We start from the raw sequence: 17,508 nt of genomic DNA on the forward strand, positions 1-17,508 counted from the left end.
GGGGGTTTTTGTACGCCCCCCCGCCGGAGGGGTTTTTAAAGAAAAGCCTTGAAAATAATATATCACACCCCTTCGAATTGGTTTAAGCTTTAGAAAATAATATATCACACCTTCGCGGAGTGGTTTGAAAGCTTTAGAAAATAATATACGCCCCCGCCCGGAGTGGTTTAGAAAAGTTTATAAAATATCACACACTCCCGCCGGAGTTTATAAAATATCACTTAATGGAGCCATTTATGGTAGTTTCAAGACAATTCGATTACATTCATGCAAGTTACGGGACATTTGAGCATTTTTCCAACAAGATATAAGCATCTAGTTCAATCGCACCGAATGAATAGTGCTCAATTTCAGAATCGAATTTCGATGAACAGAATAACCCCCGAGGCTCAAATTCAAGCCTAGTATACCTAGGACATGCCAAAAGAAGGAGAGGGATAGCTTCACATACCTTACGGACGTCTTATGCTCGCTAATCTCCAATCCTGCTTTCGCCTAGAATGCGCAAAATGGTCACATTTACCGGTTACTATTCATGAGACTTTCAATCTTCAACCTTAGCCAATACTTGTCTACCGAAATTTCGGCAGCATTTCCCCTGTAAACGCACCATCCCGAGAATATGGCTCGGCCCAAATATCAACAACAATACCAACAATGCCAATTACATCAAAAGCATCACAAAAGCACTATAATGTAAATAGTTCTCTTCACTACATAGTTCAACAACTTCCATCCCAACTTCATACTATCAAACTAATATCAATACTTCCTATATTCTTTATCTAATTCAAGACCATTCAAGTGCATTTCGGAAGCATTTCATATAGTTCCACAAATATGCAAAAGTTCCACCAAAAACCACAATTCACTAAAAACCTTCCAATTTTCGACATAAACTTTCACAACACATTTTTATCTTCCAATTTCATTAACAACAATCACAATTTGCACCTTAACAATTCATTCCCATAATTACATAAATTTACCATAAAATCACTAAACTTCCTACAACAACTTAACAACCAAATTTTCATGCAAATTATGGCTAGTATTCTTCCTTTTACGCCGCAAAGCTACCACAACACCATAACAAATAAAATTTGTTCATCCTTCTCCATTGCTCAATGGCACACGGCCACACACATCCATAACCATGACACACCAATTTCATACTTTTATTCATTTTTACATGCTACAACATATAGATAAGCTTTTCCATAACACAAGGGAATAAAATTTTACCTTTTCTTCAAATTCTCCACTTGCCTCCAAGGTGATTCTCTTGCCATAATAATTATACCATGTTGAAGAGAGTCTTGCACTTAGTAAGAATTCAAAAAGAGATGAATTTTGGGCCAAGAATTAAGGCTTCAAGATTTTTTTTTTTTCTTTCTCTTTCTCCTCTTGGCCGAATTGGTTGCTCCTCTTGCTCTCATTTATCATAATATGGCTTGATTCAAATATCATATGCATCATTTACGAGCGAGAATGAAAAATTAAATACGTCTTAGGCGGTCGCGCGTACAAAAATATCATATCAAAATCGGAGAGGCGGCGGAATATACATCGCCGAACATATATACACACATACAAATAATTTGGCCGACTTGGCCGTAGTAACGAACGGGACCGCGTTAAGACGCAATCATAAACAAACGAACACATACGTGACCCATGACCCACATATATGACTACAGGCCTCTACAAACGGAACAGAACATATGACGGGACAGGGCCCCGCCGTACCCGTACAGTCACAAATGTACAGAAAATACATAGCAAAACATATATACCAAATGTGGGCTCCGGATCGAAGGGAGCACTCTATAATGGCGAGATCGTGTGGCCTACACCGGCAAATCACGAACCTCTCGTACTGCGGGCATGAAACGCGACCCGAAGAAAGGGGGTCGGTGCGAAAGATGTCGAGTATGTAAAGCATAAAGTACAAAAATCCAAACCATAAGCGAAGTGAAGGGTACAGAGAGAAAATACCGGATCAAAGTATCAGAATCTGTACTGAAGACACATGTACATAATGCAAATAGAAAATCATGCATAAAGCTCAGGAACGTGGTCACCACTCCGACGCTGGTGCCACACACACACATAACTCCGGAAGGTTTCAAATCTCCGTACACCCCGAACACAACATATCACATCATCAAACATATCACATCATCAAACGTACCATAAGCCATATCACATCATAACTCCATAAACGGAACCCGGCCCTATGGCGAGGTCTCGGGAACCGTAACACGATATCGCCGAATTTTATCATAGCGCGCACGATCACAAACCGGCCCGGGAACCGGTGAACGAAGTCATAATAAAGGCACGAGCGGAGTCGTGAGCAAACAATGCAATTCATATATCGAAATACTTTTACAAACTTGATAAAATCATATGTTGACTCATTAGTCAAAATAGTTCGAACAATTAATCAAAGCGGGGTTCATTTCACAACGATCTCCAAGATGGTAATTATGATTCAAAATATAATTCGGGATATCGCGGCAAGCAAAATATTATTTTTCGATAGCCAAATTCACAAACAAAATCCTTTGCCAACATTATACAAAAAGGAGACTAATAGAGCAAAACAAAAGAGTCTCGGAGTTAGCGGGCCCACCCCGGGTCAAGTCGAGGTGGCGGACACGAATCGCGGACGTTGGGGTCTATGGACTTATACATGGAGGTTTCGAAACAAATCGACTACATTTTACAAAAGTTTTGAACATATGGCACTTTCCCACAAAATATGAGTTTTATAGTTCAATTCAATTGAATGAATAGTACTCGATTTCTATTTCGGATTTCAAGGAAAAGAATTGCCCCCGAGGCTCCAATATCGACCTAGTATACCTAGGACATGCCAAAAGAAGAAATGGGGTAGCCTTACATACCTTTCTCACTTCTTATGCGTGTTCAAACTCGATTTCCGTTTCGTCCAAAATCTACAAATGGTCAGAGTTACCAATTAGGAATTTCAAGTTTTAAGAATTCACTTAACTTCATTTTTTTGTCTACCGAAATTTCGGCAGCACTTCCCCTATACATTTAACACCCCCGAGACTTAGCTCGGCTCAATATATATCAACAACACAGCCCACAATACCAAAGTTACCACGACTCACATCAAAATGGTTCTAACGTCAATATTCTTCTTTTCCACATAAAGCAATACTTCCATTGCAAATTTCAAATTTCCAAACAAATCTCAAGGATTTCACATTCATCATTAACCATGATCATCACAATATAATTTAGAAACATTTCATATCATTTGTACAAAATATTCATACGATATACAAAATATACAATTTTCCACCAAAATCATAATTCATCCGAAACTTCTAATCTTTAACACGCTTACTCATAACATGTTTCCATATCCCAAATTCATCAACAATCATCATAATTTGCACCTTAACAACTCCATTTCCATAATGTCATAAAATTACACTAAAACGGCATAAACTTCTACTTTCCATGTAATTGCCAACTTACATTATTTTACCTTTATTTACATTGCAAGCATCACCACAATACAACAAACATGTTAAACCAAATTAATTCATTCTCATTCCAACTTCAACCACCACACGGCTAACATTCAAAGTTTCCATCTTCCATCAAATTCATTCAACGTTCATTCTCAATATACATTTCATCCTACACACAACTAGAAGGCAACATACAATTCAACTCATCACACCTATACATTACTACACACACACGGCCACACATGCATATGCACACCCACTTTGCAAACTTCCATATTTTCATGAATTCTACTCATTTCCATCTACTACGACACAAATAAACCTTCATTACATAAATACATGGAATGAATCCTTACCTTTTTCCTTAATCTTCTTCACTTAAACAAGTTGTCATATTGAAGAAACAAGCACTCTTTCTTCCCAAACAATTGCACCATGTTGTAGAGGGCCCTTAATATAGTAGGAATATGACAAGAAAAATATTTTTGGAGGAAGATTCTTGAGAGGTGAAAGTAAGGAGCAAGGGCCGAATGTGCCCTCTAGTCTTGCTCTTCTTGTGCTTGTTTTTCTCTTCTTTAATTCATGAAGCTTCTATGAGATAAAGATCAATATATGCATTAATTATAGCACATGGAAGAATTAATTAAATTCATGGGTGGGCCTTGCACATGGCCGGCCACCCCTTTGGAATTGGGCTTAATAATTTTTTTCCATTTTTGGGCCAATCCGGTTGGTCACGAGTTGGGCCTAGCCCACTGACCTTTCGACCTTAAAACGTTCATATCTCCTTGTACAGATATCGCCTGGGAACCCACGACCTATGGTTGGAAAGCTAATTCAATTATCTACAACTTCTATTTCTCGGTATTTTTCCAAATTCCAAACTTATAATGCCGTTTTTGCCCCTCGAAGTCAGGTCACTGAAAACGTTTTCTTAAGAATATTCGTTTGGAGGGTTTCCACTTTGATTTGACCCAAGGGTCCTTCATGAGTTGTGTTTAACTTTACATATATAATTCATATGACTTCTCAGATGTTCCAAAAATATCTCGACGTGTGGGCCCCACCTCGGCAAATAACCCGACGTTCAAAAATACGGGATATAACATCCTCCCCCCCTTTAGAACATTCGTCCTCGAATGTTAAATTAGCCTTATAAGGTCTCATAAGCATAACGGGGGAGTTCCTTTTCATAACTAGCACACATCAATCATCTGTCAATCAATATAACAGATTTAGAAATTCATTACCCGTGAGTATAGGGAGCAAGCGAGGATGCCTTAGCAGAGGATATATCCCCGTACGCAATCTCCTCGCCCGACAATTCACAATAGTTACGGTGTGGTTCTTCACAGGACAACTTCCCCATCATCTAAATATTATCCACTGAGAATATTCGGAAGGGTCACTAACATATTTACGGAGCATGGATACACGGAATACCGGATGTACTGCCTCCGGACCAGATGGTAAGTTTAGCTCATAGGCGACCTCGCCTATCTTTCAAATAATTTGATACGGTCCGATATACGGCGGACTGAGCTTATTCTTTTTACCAAATCTCACCACACCCTTTATAAGTGGCATCTCTAGGGATAGCCAGTCATCAATCTAGAATTCTAACGGTCGGCGCTGTTTATCTATATATAAGTTCTGCCGACTCTGGGCAGTCAATAACATAACCCGTGGCATATCTTCTTAGTGTTTGAATAGCACGCTCGGCCTGTTCATTGGGCTGAGGATAACATACTGTACTATAACTCACTTGAGTTCTCAGTCTTTCCTGGGGCGATTCTTAGAAGTTAGTCGTACATTGAGCACTTTTGTCAGTAATGACAGGTATACGAATTCCGTGAAGTCCTATTACCCCTTTAATCCTCAGCCGAATAAAGCTCTATTCGACAGGGATCGAGCTGGTTTCGTCAATCGTTTGACAATAATCTAATTAAAATCGTACTGCGCGGAGTGCGCGGTAAATCTATAGTGAAGTCCCCGTTAATCATTTCTCGTTTCCAAACAAAATTTTCGTTCCTCGTAGAAATGTCGAGCTCTTAATGCTCGATTTGGACTTTGACTTCGAGTTTGAATGTTGGCCAACAAACTCGCCCGTATTGGAGTAGCGTCCTTAAGCGACGCTATTTTACCTTTTCCATAATCGATGGTTTACCATCTTCTCGGACGAAACCCCCAATATTTCCGAATCGTCCAAACGAACTCTACGGCTAATCGACGATAAATTTCACAACTAATTCTTCCTTCTGGATGTACATTGATCAAATTACCCATAGGTTGCGACTATGAACGTCTGCCACAAAATTTACCTTTCCGGGGTGGTGCAAAATATCGACGTCATGATCTTTCAATAATTTAGACTATCTTCCTTATCGCAAATTCTGTTTCTTTTTGCTTAAAAATATACTGGAGACTCTGAGGGTCCGTACAATTATCAGCGTAGCCTCCACATAAATAGTGCCGCCATATTTTCAAAACATGAGTCACCGCGGCTAATCCCAAATCATAAGTGGAATAATCTCTCTCGTGCAGATTGTTTACAGATATAGTCGGACACCACTTCATACCGACAGTACACATAATTTCATGGCGTATCTTCTTATGTTTTAGACGACTAGTGGTTCATACACTATTTTCTAGTATCTCACAAACCTCTTTCTTTCCTTCAAAGGCTTCCAAACTACCAAACACTGGTATTCCTGTTACGATAATTCGTCATTACCCGAAACATTCGTTGAGTCTGGTAATCCCCTCCATACTCTCTTGGTATGTAAATACACTTAAGCTCGGGCCTTCAGTCAATAAGTTTCCTTTCTTGACATTTAAAAGTATTGTAATACAGTTTTAAGTCTAACGTAATACGTTCTTCCCCCCTTTAAGGGGCTGTACCTACACCATACTCATGTCTTTTCTCCGCGATCTATAACTTGATTAGCCTCGTATGAAGCCTTAATAAAATCACGAGGCGATGACAACTCTCGATCACATAATACAAAATCTTATCTAATAGCCGGTCCTCGAATACGTAATCAATGTAGAAATTTATCTTTTAGTAATCATATTCTCCCTTGTTGGAAGATTCGGCTAAGTCATCCCCTCTTTCACACCCGTTCCTTATCGTCGTCCCGTTTTCTCGATATTCGCATTTCTTAATATTCACATAATTCATCGTTCCATACCGTGGGTTTTCCTTTTTGCCCTACGCTATTATATTCCAGTTCCTTTTGGCAATTAATTTCGTGCTTTGCCCGCCGGCTCTTCTGAGGCTCTGCTTAATTACGTTTCTTACTTTCACTCTTTTTCTGACGTTCTGATCCCCTTATACTCAACTCCATTTCTCTCTCTTCTCTCCAAATGTCGTTGTATTAAAATGTTCCAATCTCAACTTACAGCAAAGATCAACATCAATTTATCTCGGAGCATCTATGCCATACCTTTCACTTTGTCTCATAAATTCTGTCCACGTAATGTCTTTCGTATATTACAACACTAGCTATTAGGGTCCGCCCGTCAGTCGACACAGTCATTAAAGAGGAGCCATACACATACATATGAATATACTCTGTCATTTCTTTTTTCAAGACATTTTCAATCACCTGTTCCAACTTACTCTAGCTTCTGAGCTACGTTGCTCCTTTTTCCCCTTTTCGCCAATCTAATCCGCCGCAACCCATGCGACCTCTATAAAGTTTGCTAACTATTCCACATACCCTAATTTCCTTTAGGTTACCCCATATTTCCTATTTGTCTCTCATATCTATATTTGCGAAAATTTTGTACACTTCCCAGAAGGGGTCACCCATCCTAAAATTACTCTGGCCCTAGCACGCTTAACTTTACAATTTTAATGCAATTCGGTGCGTTAAGGCCGGTATAGTCACATCAACCGCCCCGCACGACCTTTGTCACGTAATTTAAGATAGGCCGGGGTCTTAACAACTTCCAAACGTCCTCGTGGCGGGTCCCACCCTGACCTGGAGAAAATTCTTTCACTTTTCTGACCTTATAGGTACCGTATCGCCCCTTACCTTCGTCTATATATATAAGTCTACACAGCCCACAAATTTAAATTCTTATTCCACAAATTCCAACTCCAATCAGTCGTCGGGAAATGGTGAAATATTACTGTAAGGCGTTATCTAACTACCAGCAAAAGGGAACTAGAGTCCGACAACGTCACAAAACTTCTTAGTTCTCATTTCACATAATTATCTCCATATGTACATATATAGGAATGGGAAGCGAACCATTTAATTCCCAACTACTTGTCATACGCGTCGTATTTTTCCAATAAGGTGGAACTTAACTGCTGGACATTTTTGCCCTTCAACATAGGCTTTTCCAAAGCAAAATGTAGTCGAAACGTATTTTTAGTCCGTTTAAATAAATCACAATTTTGCTGCTCATATATATACTTCCTCGGAATAAACTTTCCAAAATGAAGGTGTTGCTTCTTACGGCTGACATGGGGGATGCCTTTTTAAACTTTAATCCAACATGATAGATTTACTCTGTCGGTACCGACTTTTGAGACATGCTAAGAACTTATATCTCATTTTCCTTTTTACGATTTTGGAAGAAAAATTTGGGCGAGAGGTTCCTCTCGTATTTCTTACTATCCCAAACTCGCACGCAGAAATACCAACAACGCCTCACAGGGCCAACATGTTTACATATATATCATATCGTAGTATAGCCGCACAGGGCTAACAACTTCAAATAAAAATGTGAAGGTGTCGAGACTTACCTTACATACATAATTCAAATGGCACCGGTGGCATTTTTCCTATTTACTTTCCTTTTTGATTTTCAACTTTATATTTCAATCATACTTCAAATACCTTACCCGACATGCATTTTTTTTCATACCATTGCTTACCGGTGTACCGTGTAGCTTCCAACGTCATCAATCACTGTCTTGTGTCGATACCGTTCTTCGGCTGAAATTAAAGATTAGAAGGAAGGAATTCATTTCCTACGGCTGGCTCTATCGCACGATCTAAGATCCAAAGAAAGGTAACACCCTAAATGCCCTGTAGCCTCCTGTTTATAGATGTGGTGCACAACACACCGATAAACAAGACTCTACGAGACACGGCCTGTAGACATTCCGAGGACAAACCGCGCTCTGATACCACTTTTGTCACGACCCAGCCCCGTGGGCCGCGACTGGCGCCCTACTTGGACACCCAAACAGATTTTCATATCGAATCATCATAATATGGCTTGATTCAAATATCATATGCATCATTTACAGCAGAATGAAAAATTAAATACTGTCTTAGGCGGTCGCGCGTACAAAAATATCATATCAAAATCGGAGAGGCGGCGGAATATACATCGCCGAACATATATACACACATACAAATAATTTGGCCGACTTGGCCGTAGTAACGAACGGGACCGCGTTAAGACGCAATCATAAACAAACGAACACATACGTGACCCATGACCCACATATATGACTACGGCCTCTACAAACGGAACAAAACATACGAACATAGGACGGGACAGGGCCCCGCCGTACCCGTACGATCACAAATGTACAAAAAGATACATAGCAAAACATATATACCAAATGTGGGCTCGGATCGAAGGGAGCACTCTATAATGGCGGTATGTGTGGCCTACACCGGCAAATCACGAACCTCGTACTGCGGGCATGAAACGCGACCCCGAAGAAAGGGGGTCGGTACGAAAGATGTACCGAGTATGTAAAGCATAAAGTACAAAAATCCAAACCATAAGCGAAGTGAAGGGTACGGAGAGAAAATACCGGATCAAAGTATCGAGAATCATGCGAAGACACATGTACATAATGCAAATAGAAAATCATGCATAAAGCTCGGGAACGTGGTCACCACTCCGACGCCGGTGCCACACACGAGATAACTCCGAAGGTTTCAAATCTCCGTACACCCCGAACACAACATATCACATCATCAAACATATCACATCATCAAACGTACCATAAGCCATATCACAAAGATAACTCCATAAACGGAACCCGGCCCTATGGCGAGGTCTCGGGAACCGTAACACAGCATACTGCCGAATTTTATCATAGCGCGCACGATCACAAACCGGCCGGAACCGGTGAACGAAGTCATAATAAAGGCACGAGCGGAGTCGTGAGCAAACAATGCAATTCATATATCGAAATACTTTTACAAACTTGATAAAATCATATGTTGACTCATTAGTCAAAATAGTTCGAACAATTAATCAAAGCGGGGTTCATTTCACAACAAGATCTCCAAGATGGTAATTATGATTCAAAATATAATTCAGGATATCGCGGCAAGCAAAATATTATTTTTCGATAGCCAAATTCACAAACAAAATCCTTTGCCAACATTATACAAAAAGGAGACTAATAGAGCAAACAAAAGAGTCTCGGAGTTAGCGGGCCCACCCCGGGTCAAGTCGAGGTGGCGGACACGAATCGCGGACGTTGGGGTCTATGGACTTATACATGGAGGTTTCGAAACAAATCGACTACATTTTACAAAAGTTTTGAACATATGGCACTTTCCCACAAAATATGAGTTTTATAGTTCAATTCAATTGAATGAATAGTACTCGATTTCTATTTCGGATTTCAAGGAAAAGAATTGCCCCCGAGGCTCCAATATCGACCTAGTATACCTAGGACATGCCAAAAGAAGAAATGGGGTAGCCTTACATACCTTTCTCACTTCTTATGCGTGTTCAAACTCGATTTCCGTTTCGTCCAAAATCTACAAATGGTCAGAGTTACCAATTAGGAATTTCAAGTTTTAAGAATTCACTTAACTTCATTTTTTTGTCTACCGAAATTTCGGCAAAGACACTTCCCCTATACATTTAACACCCCCGAGACTTAGCTCGGCTCAATATATATCAACAACACAGCCCACAATACCAAAGTTACCACGACTCACATCAAAATGGTTCTAACGTCAATATTCTTCTTTTCCACATAAAGCAATACTTCCATTGCAAATTTCAAATTTCCAAACAAATCTCAAGGATTTCACATTCATCATTAACCATGATCATCACAATATAATTTAGAAACATTTCATATCATTTGTACAAAATATTCATACGATATACAAAATATACAATTTTCCACCAAAATCATAATTCATCCGAAACTTCTAATCTTTAACACGCTTACTCATAACATGTTTCCATATCCCAAATTCATCAACAATCATCATAATTTGCACCTTAACAACTCCATTTCCATAATGTCATAAAATTACACTAAAACGGCATAAACTTCTACTTTCCATGTAATTGCCAACTTACATTATTTTACCTTTATTTACATTGCAAGCATCACCACAATACAACAAACATGTTAAACCAAATTAATTCATTCTCATTCCAACTTCAACCACCACACGGCTAACATTCAAAGTTTCCATCTTCCATCAAATTCATTCAACGTTCATTCTCAATATACATTTCATCCTACACACAACTAGAAGGCAACATACAATTCAACTCATCACACCTATACATTACTACACACACACACACCACACATGCATATGCACACCCACTTTGCAAACTTCCATATTTTCATGAATTCTACTCATTTCCATCTACTACGACACAAATAAACCTTCATTACATAAATACATGGAATGAATCCTTACCTTTTTCCTTAATCTTCTTCACTTAAACAAGTTGTCATATTGAAGAAACAAGCACTCTTTCTTCCCAAACAATTGCACCATGTTGTAGAGGGCCCTTAATATAGTAGGAATATGACAAGAAAAATATTTTTGGAGGAAGATTCTTGAGAGGTGAAAGTAAGGAGCAAGGGCCGAATGTGCCCTCTAGTCTTGCTCTTCTTGTGCTTGTTTTTCTCTTCTTTAATTCATGAAGCTTCTATGAGATAAAGATCAATATATGCATTAATTATAGCACATGGAAGAATTAATTAAATTCATGGGTGGGCCTTGCACATGGCCGGCCACCCCTTTGGAATTGGGCTTAATAATTTTTTTCCATTTTTGGGCCAATCCGGTTGGTCACGAGTTGGGCCTAGCCCACTGACCTTTCGACCTTAAAACGTTCATATCTCCTTGTACAGATATCGCCTGGGAACCCACGACCTATGGTTGGAAAGCTAATTCAATTATCTACAACTTCTATTTCTCGGTATTTTTCCAAATTCCAAACTTATAATGCCGTTTTTGCCCCTCGAAGTCAGGTCACTGAAAACGTTTTCTTAAGAATATTCGTTTGGAGGGTTTCCACTTTGATTTGACCCAAGGGTCCTTCATGAGTTGTGTTTAACTTTACATATATAATTCATATGACTTCTCAGATGTTCCAAAAATATCTCGACGTGTGGGCCCCACCTCGGCAAATAACCCGACGTTCATGATTCCATGCTACAGAGCTATTATTTCACTTCATATACTAAAAAATAGGAAATGTCAAAATATAAGGTAGGCCATTAATAATGTCATAAGACAGGAAGTACGAGACAAAAGGGTGATAGACAGCTCACTTCATCAGAAACTCTACTCGTACAAAACACATTACAAGGAGAGGTTTTACCGGTTCCGAATGGACACTTGTTCACTCACACTTATTCGATACATTCCCAAATACACTATGAACTTAGCCACTATAAAAACTTAATTAACGACATGCACCTAGATAGCATAAATGCTATGTACCTAATAATGGAAATAAAGACTCATTAGTTTGTTGGTTGGTGACTAAACCTTCATTTCACCATTACTTTTCAGATACTCAACAACGTTTTTGACGTAGGAGTCATGAAGCTTCCGATCTCCAAAAATAGCAGCAACCTTTCTTGCTCGAGCTCTAAGCTCTTCTCCTTCCTTTAAAACCATCGCTTCTCTTAATGACATTGCTATGTCATTTCCACTAAACGATCCATCTTCTTCGCTCCTCTTCACTTCAATCGCCACACCTTTTTCTACTAACAATCTTGCATTCAATCCCTGGTCGAAAACAAAAGGCAACACCACAAGAACATGACCAAGCTGTAAAGTTTCAATGGCTGAACCCCATCCGGCATGAAAGAGGGATCCTCCAATAGACGGATGTGCAAGAATTTCCTTCTGTGGTGCCCAACCAATGTTCACCAACCCTCTCTCCACCGTTTCGGCAACAAAACCTGATGACAAAGCATAAATATCGTTCAAAGGCCAATCATAAGTGTATTGATTGTGGCTAAAAGATTACAATAGCTATGCTTGCTTCAAATCCACTACAAAAACTTATGATTAGATACAAACAAATTTGTAGCTATAAATTCGTGGCTATATTCATGTTAGTCATGACAACTAATTATTGTAGCTCTAAACAAAAGTACAGCTACAACGGTTTACTTCAAATAATTTATTTTAGGTAGCTATTGTTAAATACTAGCCAGAATCCTAGTTGTATATGCATAGTTGGATGTTGTATATATATATACAAACCTGACGGCAAAGCATCACTGTCGTTTAAAGCCCAATGGGGCTTCTGTAGTATCCAAAGAAACGGTAGTCCTGAGATTTGTAGTCCGTTTGCTATTTCATATATTTGATTCTTGCTAAGTTTACATTCACTGCCGAATCCCACAAACACAACTGATCTTGATTTTTGTTCGTCGAGCCATTTGGACATCTTCTCCCAATATGGCTGACAAGTAAGAGTTCTTTCATCCGCCGGTAATTCTTCTGGTGGTAGCAATCCGATCGGAATCAGTGGCTTTTTAAAGAGTTTTTTATACGTCTCTACATAATCACCTTCAAATTCAGGGCAAGTACGTATAGCCATAGCTCTACATGCGTCTTCAATTGCGAAATTATGTCCCACTAAAGTTTCGCGCGAACAATTCTCTGCACGGAAAAAAGAAACTAGTTCTAGAGCTTCGCGTTTCCGAAAAGCAACCCTAGATGGGAAGTTCACCCATGGTGGTGGTGATGTCAAAAGTTCATGCAATGGCTGCGATCCGGTTTGTACTAGGGACTCCCCACCTCTAGGTTTTGGGAGCCCGTAGAAGACCTGTGAAGCAGCAGTGAAGACACTGAACTTAAGGAGGGGGATGTCAAGTTCTCGCGCGATATCAGCCACCCAGTCAGGCGTGAAATCCGCGATAATCCAATTAGGTTTTTTATCAGCAATGAAGTGTTTGATGGGTTCTTGAAGGAGATCATAAGCTTTTTTCAAATAGAAATTTTGATCAGGAAGAATGTCTACGCTAGCCTCAGCATCAACGGGCAACGGGCTGTTATCGAGTTTTGCAAGTGGAAACTCCACAAGATTTACTAGTGGTGCTAAGTTGGGAGGAACTTTAGGAAGTCTCCTAATGTTTCGGGGAGTGGAAATGAAAGAGACATGAACTCCTTCTTTAGCTAAGGCTATGGAGAGTTGTAAAAATGGGTTCAAGTGACCAAATGCTAACCATGGAACCATTACAACGTGAACGCTATTTTTGTTCATCTTCTCTTTATGAGTTTTTTATTACTTAATGTTTTCCTGAAGTGTTTGGTAAGGGATAAATACCCCTATATATAGAGAGAGAGAGCGAAAATTTCTGTGGCTAAGTATGCAGTCTAATTACTAAAACAATTACTCCCTTTGTTGCTACGTACCGTTCTCTTTTTCCTTTATTTTTAGCATTTCTTCTTCATTACAGTAGTTTCCTTTCATACTTGATTTTGATAAGCTTTACTTGAGACGAGGGTCTATCGGAAACAACCTTTCTGCTTTCACAAGTTAGGGGTAAGGCACATACGTCTGAACTAGGATTTTTACTAAGGGGTGTCAAAATATAAAAAAAAGTAAATATACGACGAAATTAAGGGGATTCAACACATAGTATACATAAAAAAGTTCTTTTTACTTATTTACACAGTGTAATTTTTTGGCGAACGGGTATCGGTTGACACCCCTTGGATGCATGTGCTCCGTCCTTTAGGGTAAGGGCACAGACACATCACCCTCCCTGCATCCTACTTCTTGTAGATTCTGTGATTTGTTGTTGTTGTCCCAATTTATATGGCAGCGTTGGGATTTTGAGAGTAAGATTTCTTAATTTTAACCATGAATTATTCAGACATAGAATCTTTAAGTTTTTTAAAAATAATATATATATATATATATATATATATATATATATATATATATATTAAAAATTACGTAAATAGCTAGTACTATAAGTTACAGTAATTTACAATTCAAAATATTTTAAAAACATATAAAGAAATCACCAATTAATTTTTTTTTTCAAATGTTTTCCTGAATATCAAGCATGATACACATGTATGTAGTGTAATTGCTAGCTAGCTGCTGATAAAGGGACAGCGAATTTCTGTGGCTAAAACACGTACATAGTACTCCGTTCCCTCCATTTCAATTTATATGAAGGCATTTCACTGGACACGAAGTTTAAAAAGAAAGAAAGACTTTTGAATCTTGTAGTCTAAAATAAGCTAATGACTATTTTTCCCATCCTTGAATGGAGGTGATAAAAGGCATATACTTCTTGTACACAAATGCGGAATCTCCTTAAACGGGCTTCACTAATCTTCTCAGTCGTGTCTAGTTCTGAAATTTCAGCACAAATATCCTTTATCCGCAAGAAGTATTTTGAAATCAACATGCTTCCTTGCATCGTCAATGCCAAATCATTTTCCAAGAACTGTAATCTTGCAGAATTCTTCTTGGAAAATAACCTTTCAAGAGTTTCCCAGACTTGCTTTGGAGAACCAACATCACGAACATGATCAATGAACTCTTTGCTAATCGATGTCCTTAAAGTAAATAGAGCCTTCCCGCACTTGATAGTCCATTTCCTACGTTGTTCAGTATTATCAGCGGTATCTGCTGGAATTTCTATATCTGAACCAGCAACCAATTCCCACAAATCTTGACCTTGAAGATAAGCTTCCATACACATCCTCCAATAGTTGTAGTTGGTTCCTACAAGTTTCTTAACACCATTTTGCGCATTTGCATCACTTCCCCCATTAAACTGATCCATATTACACAATAAGAATTTTATCACAGAACAACAACAAGAGCAGAGATCGAAGAATCCCAACCTAGCTCGGATACCATAAAACAAAAAGATGAACCAGAAAATTCTTATTGAAATAATGAGAAGAAGCAAATGATTTGGAGAATGAACTAAAACTTTTTATTGAAAGCTTATATGAAAGAATACAACAGAATTTAGTTTATAGACTAAACTCTAAAGTCATAACCGACTCCTAAAAGAAACAGAACAACTGAGACTCCTAAAAAGGTGCAGAAAATGTTCTACCGCATCAGGCTCTGTTATTCACTCCACCCTATCCCAAAAATATAGGAACAAACACTTTGACTTGGTAAAACTAAATGACAATAAAGAAAGCAGTAAATATACACTAATTTATAATAAGGCGACTCATAAAGCAAAATATCACAAGATCATTTAAGCATATGCTTATTTGGAACGTTTAACATAATACTTGTAAGTTTTGTGTTATACACTAATTATTACTTATAAACAAAGTTAGAAGCAAAACTAAATGTCTTTTTGGTAATAGTCTAGCTGGTGTTATATTCTTCTTTCAAGAAATAGTTAAAAGTGATTCCTATTTCTGTCAAATTTGCGTAGAAGAATAAGCAAATATTAAACTCCACGTGAAAAACATACAGGAGCAATCCTCTCAATCTTTCAAAGCCCAGTTATGGGATTATACTACTTATATTTCTTTATCGGGAAAACAGTTCAGTTGAATTTGTGTTCATGATCAAGGACACGTGGATCAAAATGATTAGTAAATCAGCATAATATGCAAGTAAATTAAATATAAAAAAAAAATAAAGTAAAGCAAGGTTAAGGATAGCCTGAGCCGTGGTTGAGCCCGGTGCTAATTCCTCCGGTCAAGCTTATGATTAAACACTTAGTAAAACAGTAAAGAACTTGAGAAATGAAGCAATTGCGTATAAAATGGTATGTATTCCTCTTGAATTTCGTTCCATGTATGACACCCCTACTCATAATGAGCATTAATTGAGTAATAATAATAAGCAATAAAGAGGACCATTAAGCCTAATAACACCAGGAGATAACATTCAACCCAATATGTAACGCTAGTCTGTTGAACTCTCCTCTGGAGCTATTCCAATAGTCTGCCGGACCAAGTGTCTCCTTCGGTGCAATGGCATTTCCTCCGGTGACACTAAATGCTGACTCATCTTTGACTTATCCCTTAAGCCACATGACCTAACATATAGGTCCAGTTGTGTTGTTTGAATTTAGTCCAATATAGATAGTCCCCCTATTTTCCTGGATTCAAATAGTCAGGATCGAGAAGTGGAAGAGATTTGAACCTGGTCCAACTATGCGGAAAAGAATGCGTCTAATCACCAAAACATCATCATTTACAGACGACGGCGTCGATTGTCGCATCAGATGACTGTCGCCTCCTTGTTTCAAGGAAAGTTCCAAGATTTTCTTTCCCTATATAAGTTCCAATCCTCTCTCTATATCTACCCCATTTGAGTGAATTATTTCCTTCCTTTTACGCATCAACCCTCCCTTAGAAAAACATTAAACTTTTGACTCAGTAAAACACATCCAATCCTCGTCATAGCACTAAAATTGAGCAACCCTACGCACTCACCTCCTTCCTCTTCTCGCTCCTCTAAAAGTTCCCCTTCCTAAAGATAAGGGAAAGCACCTAAAGCTTCTGCCACCATGGAAATTGACCTGAGGTCCCTCGCAATAGAGATACTGCCGATGGACTGTGCATATCTAGGAGACTTTCGAATTAACACCCGCTATGAATAAGTATGTGAGATCAACTCGCTGATAACCAACAAAAATCTTTCTAAAGTATTTCAGGATTGCAAATGGGGACCCAAAGTTGTGGCACTCCAATTGGCACAGAAAGAAGGATGACAAGCCATGTAGAGGGATACTCCATGGTCCACACCTATCCTTTCACCATCGGGTTTTCACTACCAGTTC

The 17,508-nt window shown here is 38.7% G+C and overlaps 1 protein-coding gene across 1 annotated transcript; it reads right to left on the minus strand.

The window, feature by feature from the left end:
• Positions 1-12,006: 12,006 nt before the first annotated feature.
• On the minus strand, positions 12,007-14,060 carry LOC132054868 (putative UDP-rhamnose:rhamnosyltransferase 1). Its single transcript, XM_059446829.1, has 2 exons — positions 12,983-14,060; positions 12,007-12,675 (listed from the first exon to the last, which is right to left on the minus strand). Exons 1-2 carry the CDS (start codon positions 13,986-13,988, stop codon positions 12,251-12,253), a joined length of 1,431 nt encoding a protein of 476 aa, XP_059302812.1. The 5' UTR covers positions 13,989-14,060; the 3' UTR covers positions 12,007-12,250.
• Between the last annotated feature and the right edge of the window lie 3,448 nt (positions 14,061-17,508).

Source organism: Lycium ferocissimum, chromosome 4, assembly GCF_029784015.1.
Source record: "Lycium ferocissimum isolate CSIRO_LF1 chromosome 4, AGI_CSIRO_Lferr_CH_V1, whole genome shotgun sequence".
In the NCBI taxonomy this organism is placed as follows: Eukaryota; Viridiplantae; Streptophyta; class Magnoliopsida; order Solanales; family Solanaceae; genus Lycium; species Lycium ferocissimum.

Excerpts from the sequence above, each read along its gene's own strand:
- LOC132054868 (XM_059446829.1), bottom strand. The coding sequence starts at position 13,988 with ATGAACAAAAATAGCGTTCACGTTGTAATGGTTCCATGGTTAGCATTT. Across the intron at positions 12,676-12,982 it reads CAGTGATGCTTTGCCGTCAG|GTTTTGTTGCCGAAACGGTG; the intron begins GTTTGTATATAT and ends CTTTGTCATCAG.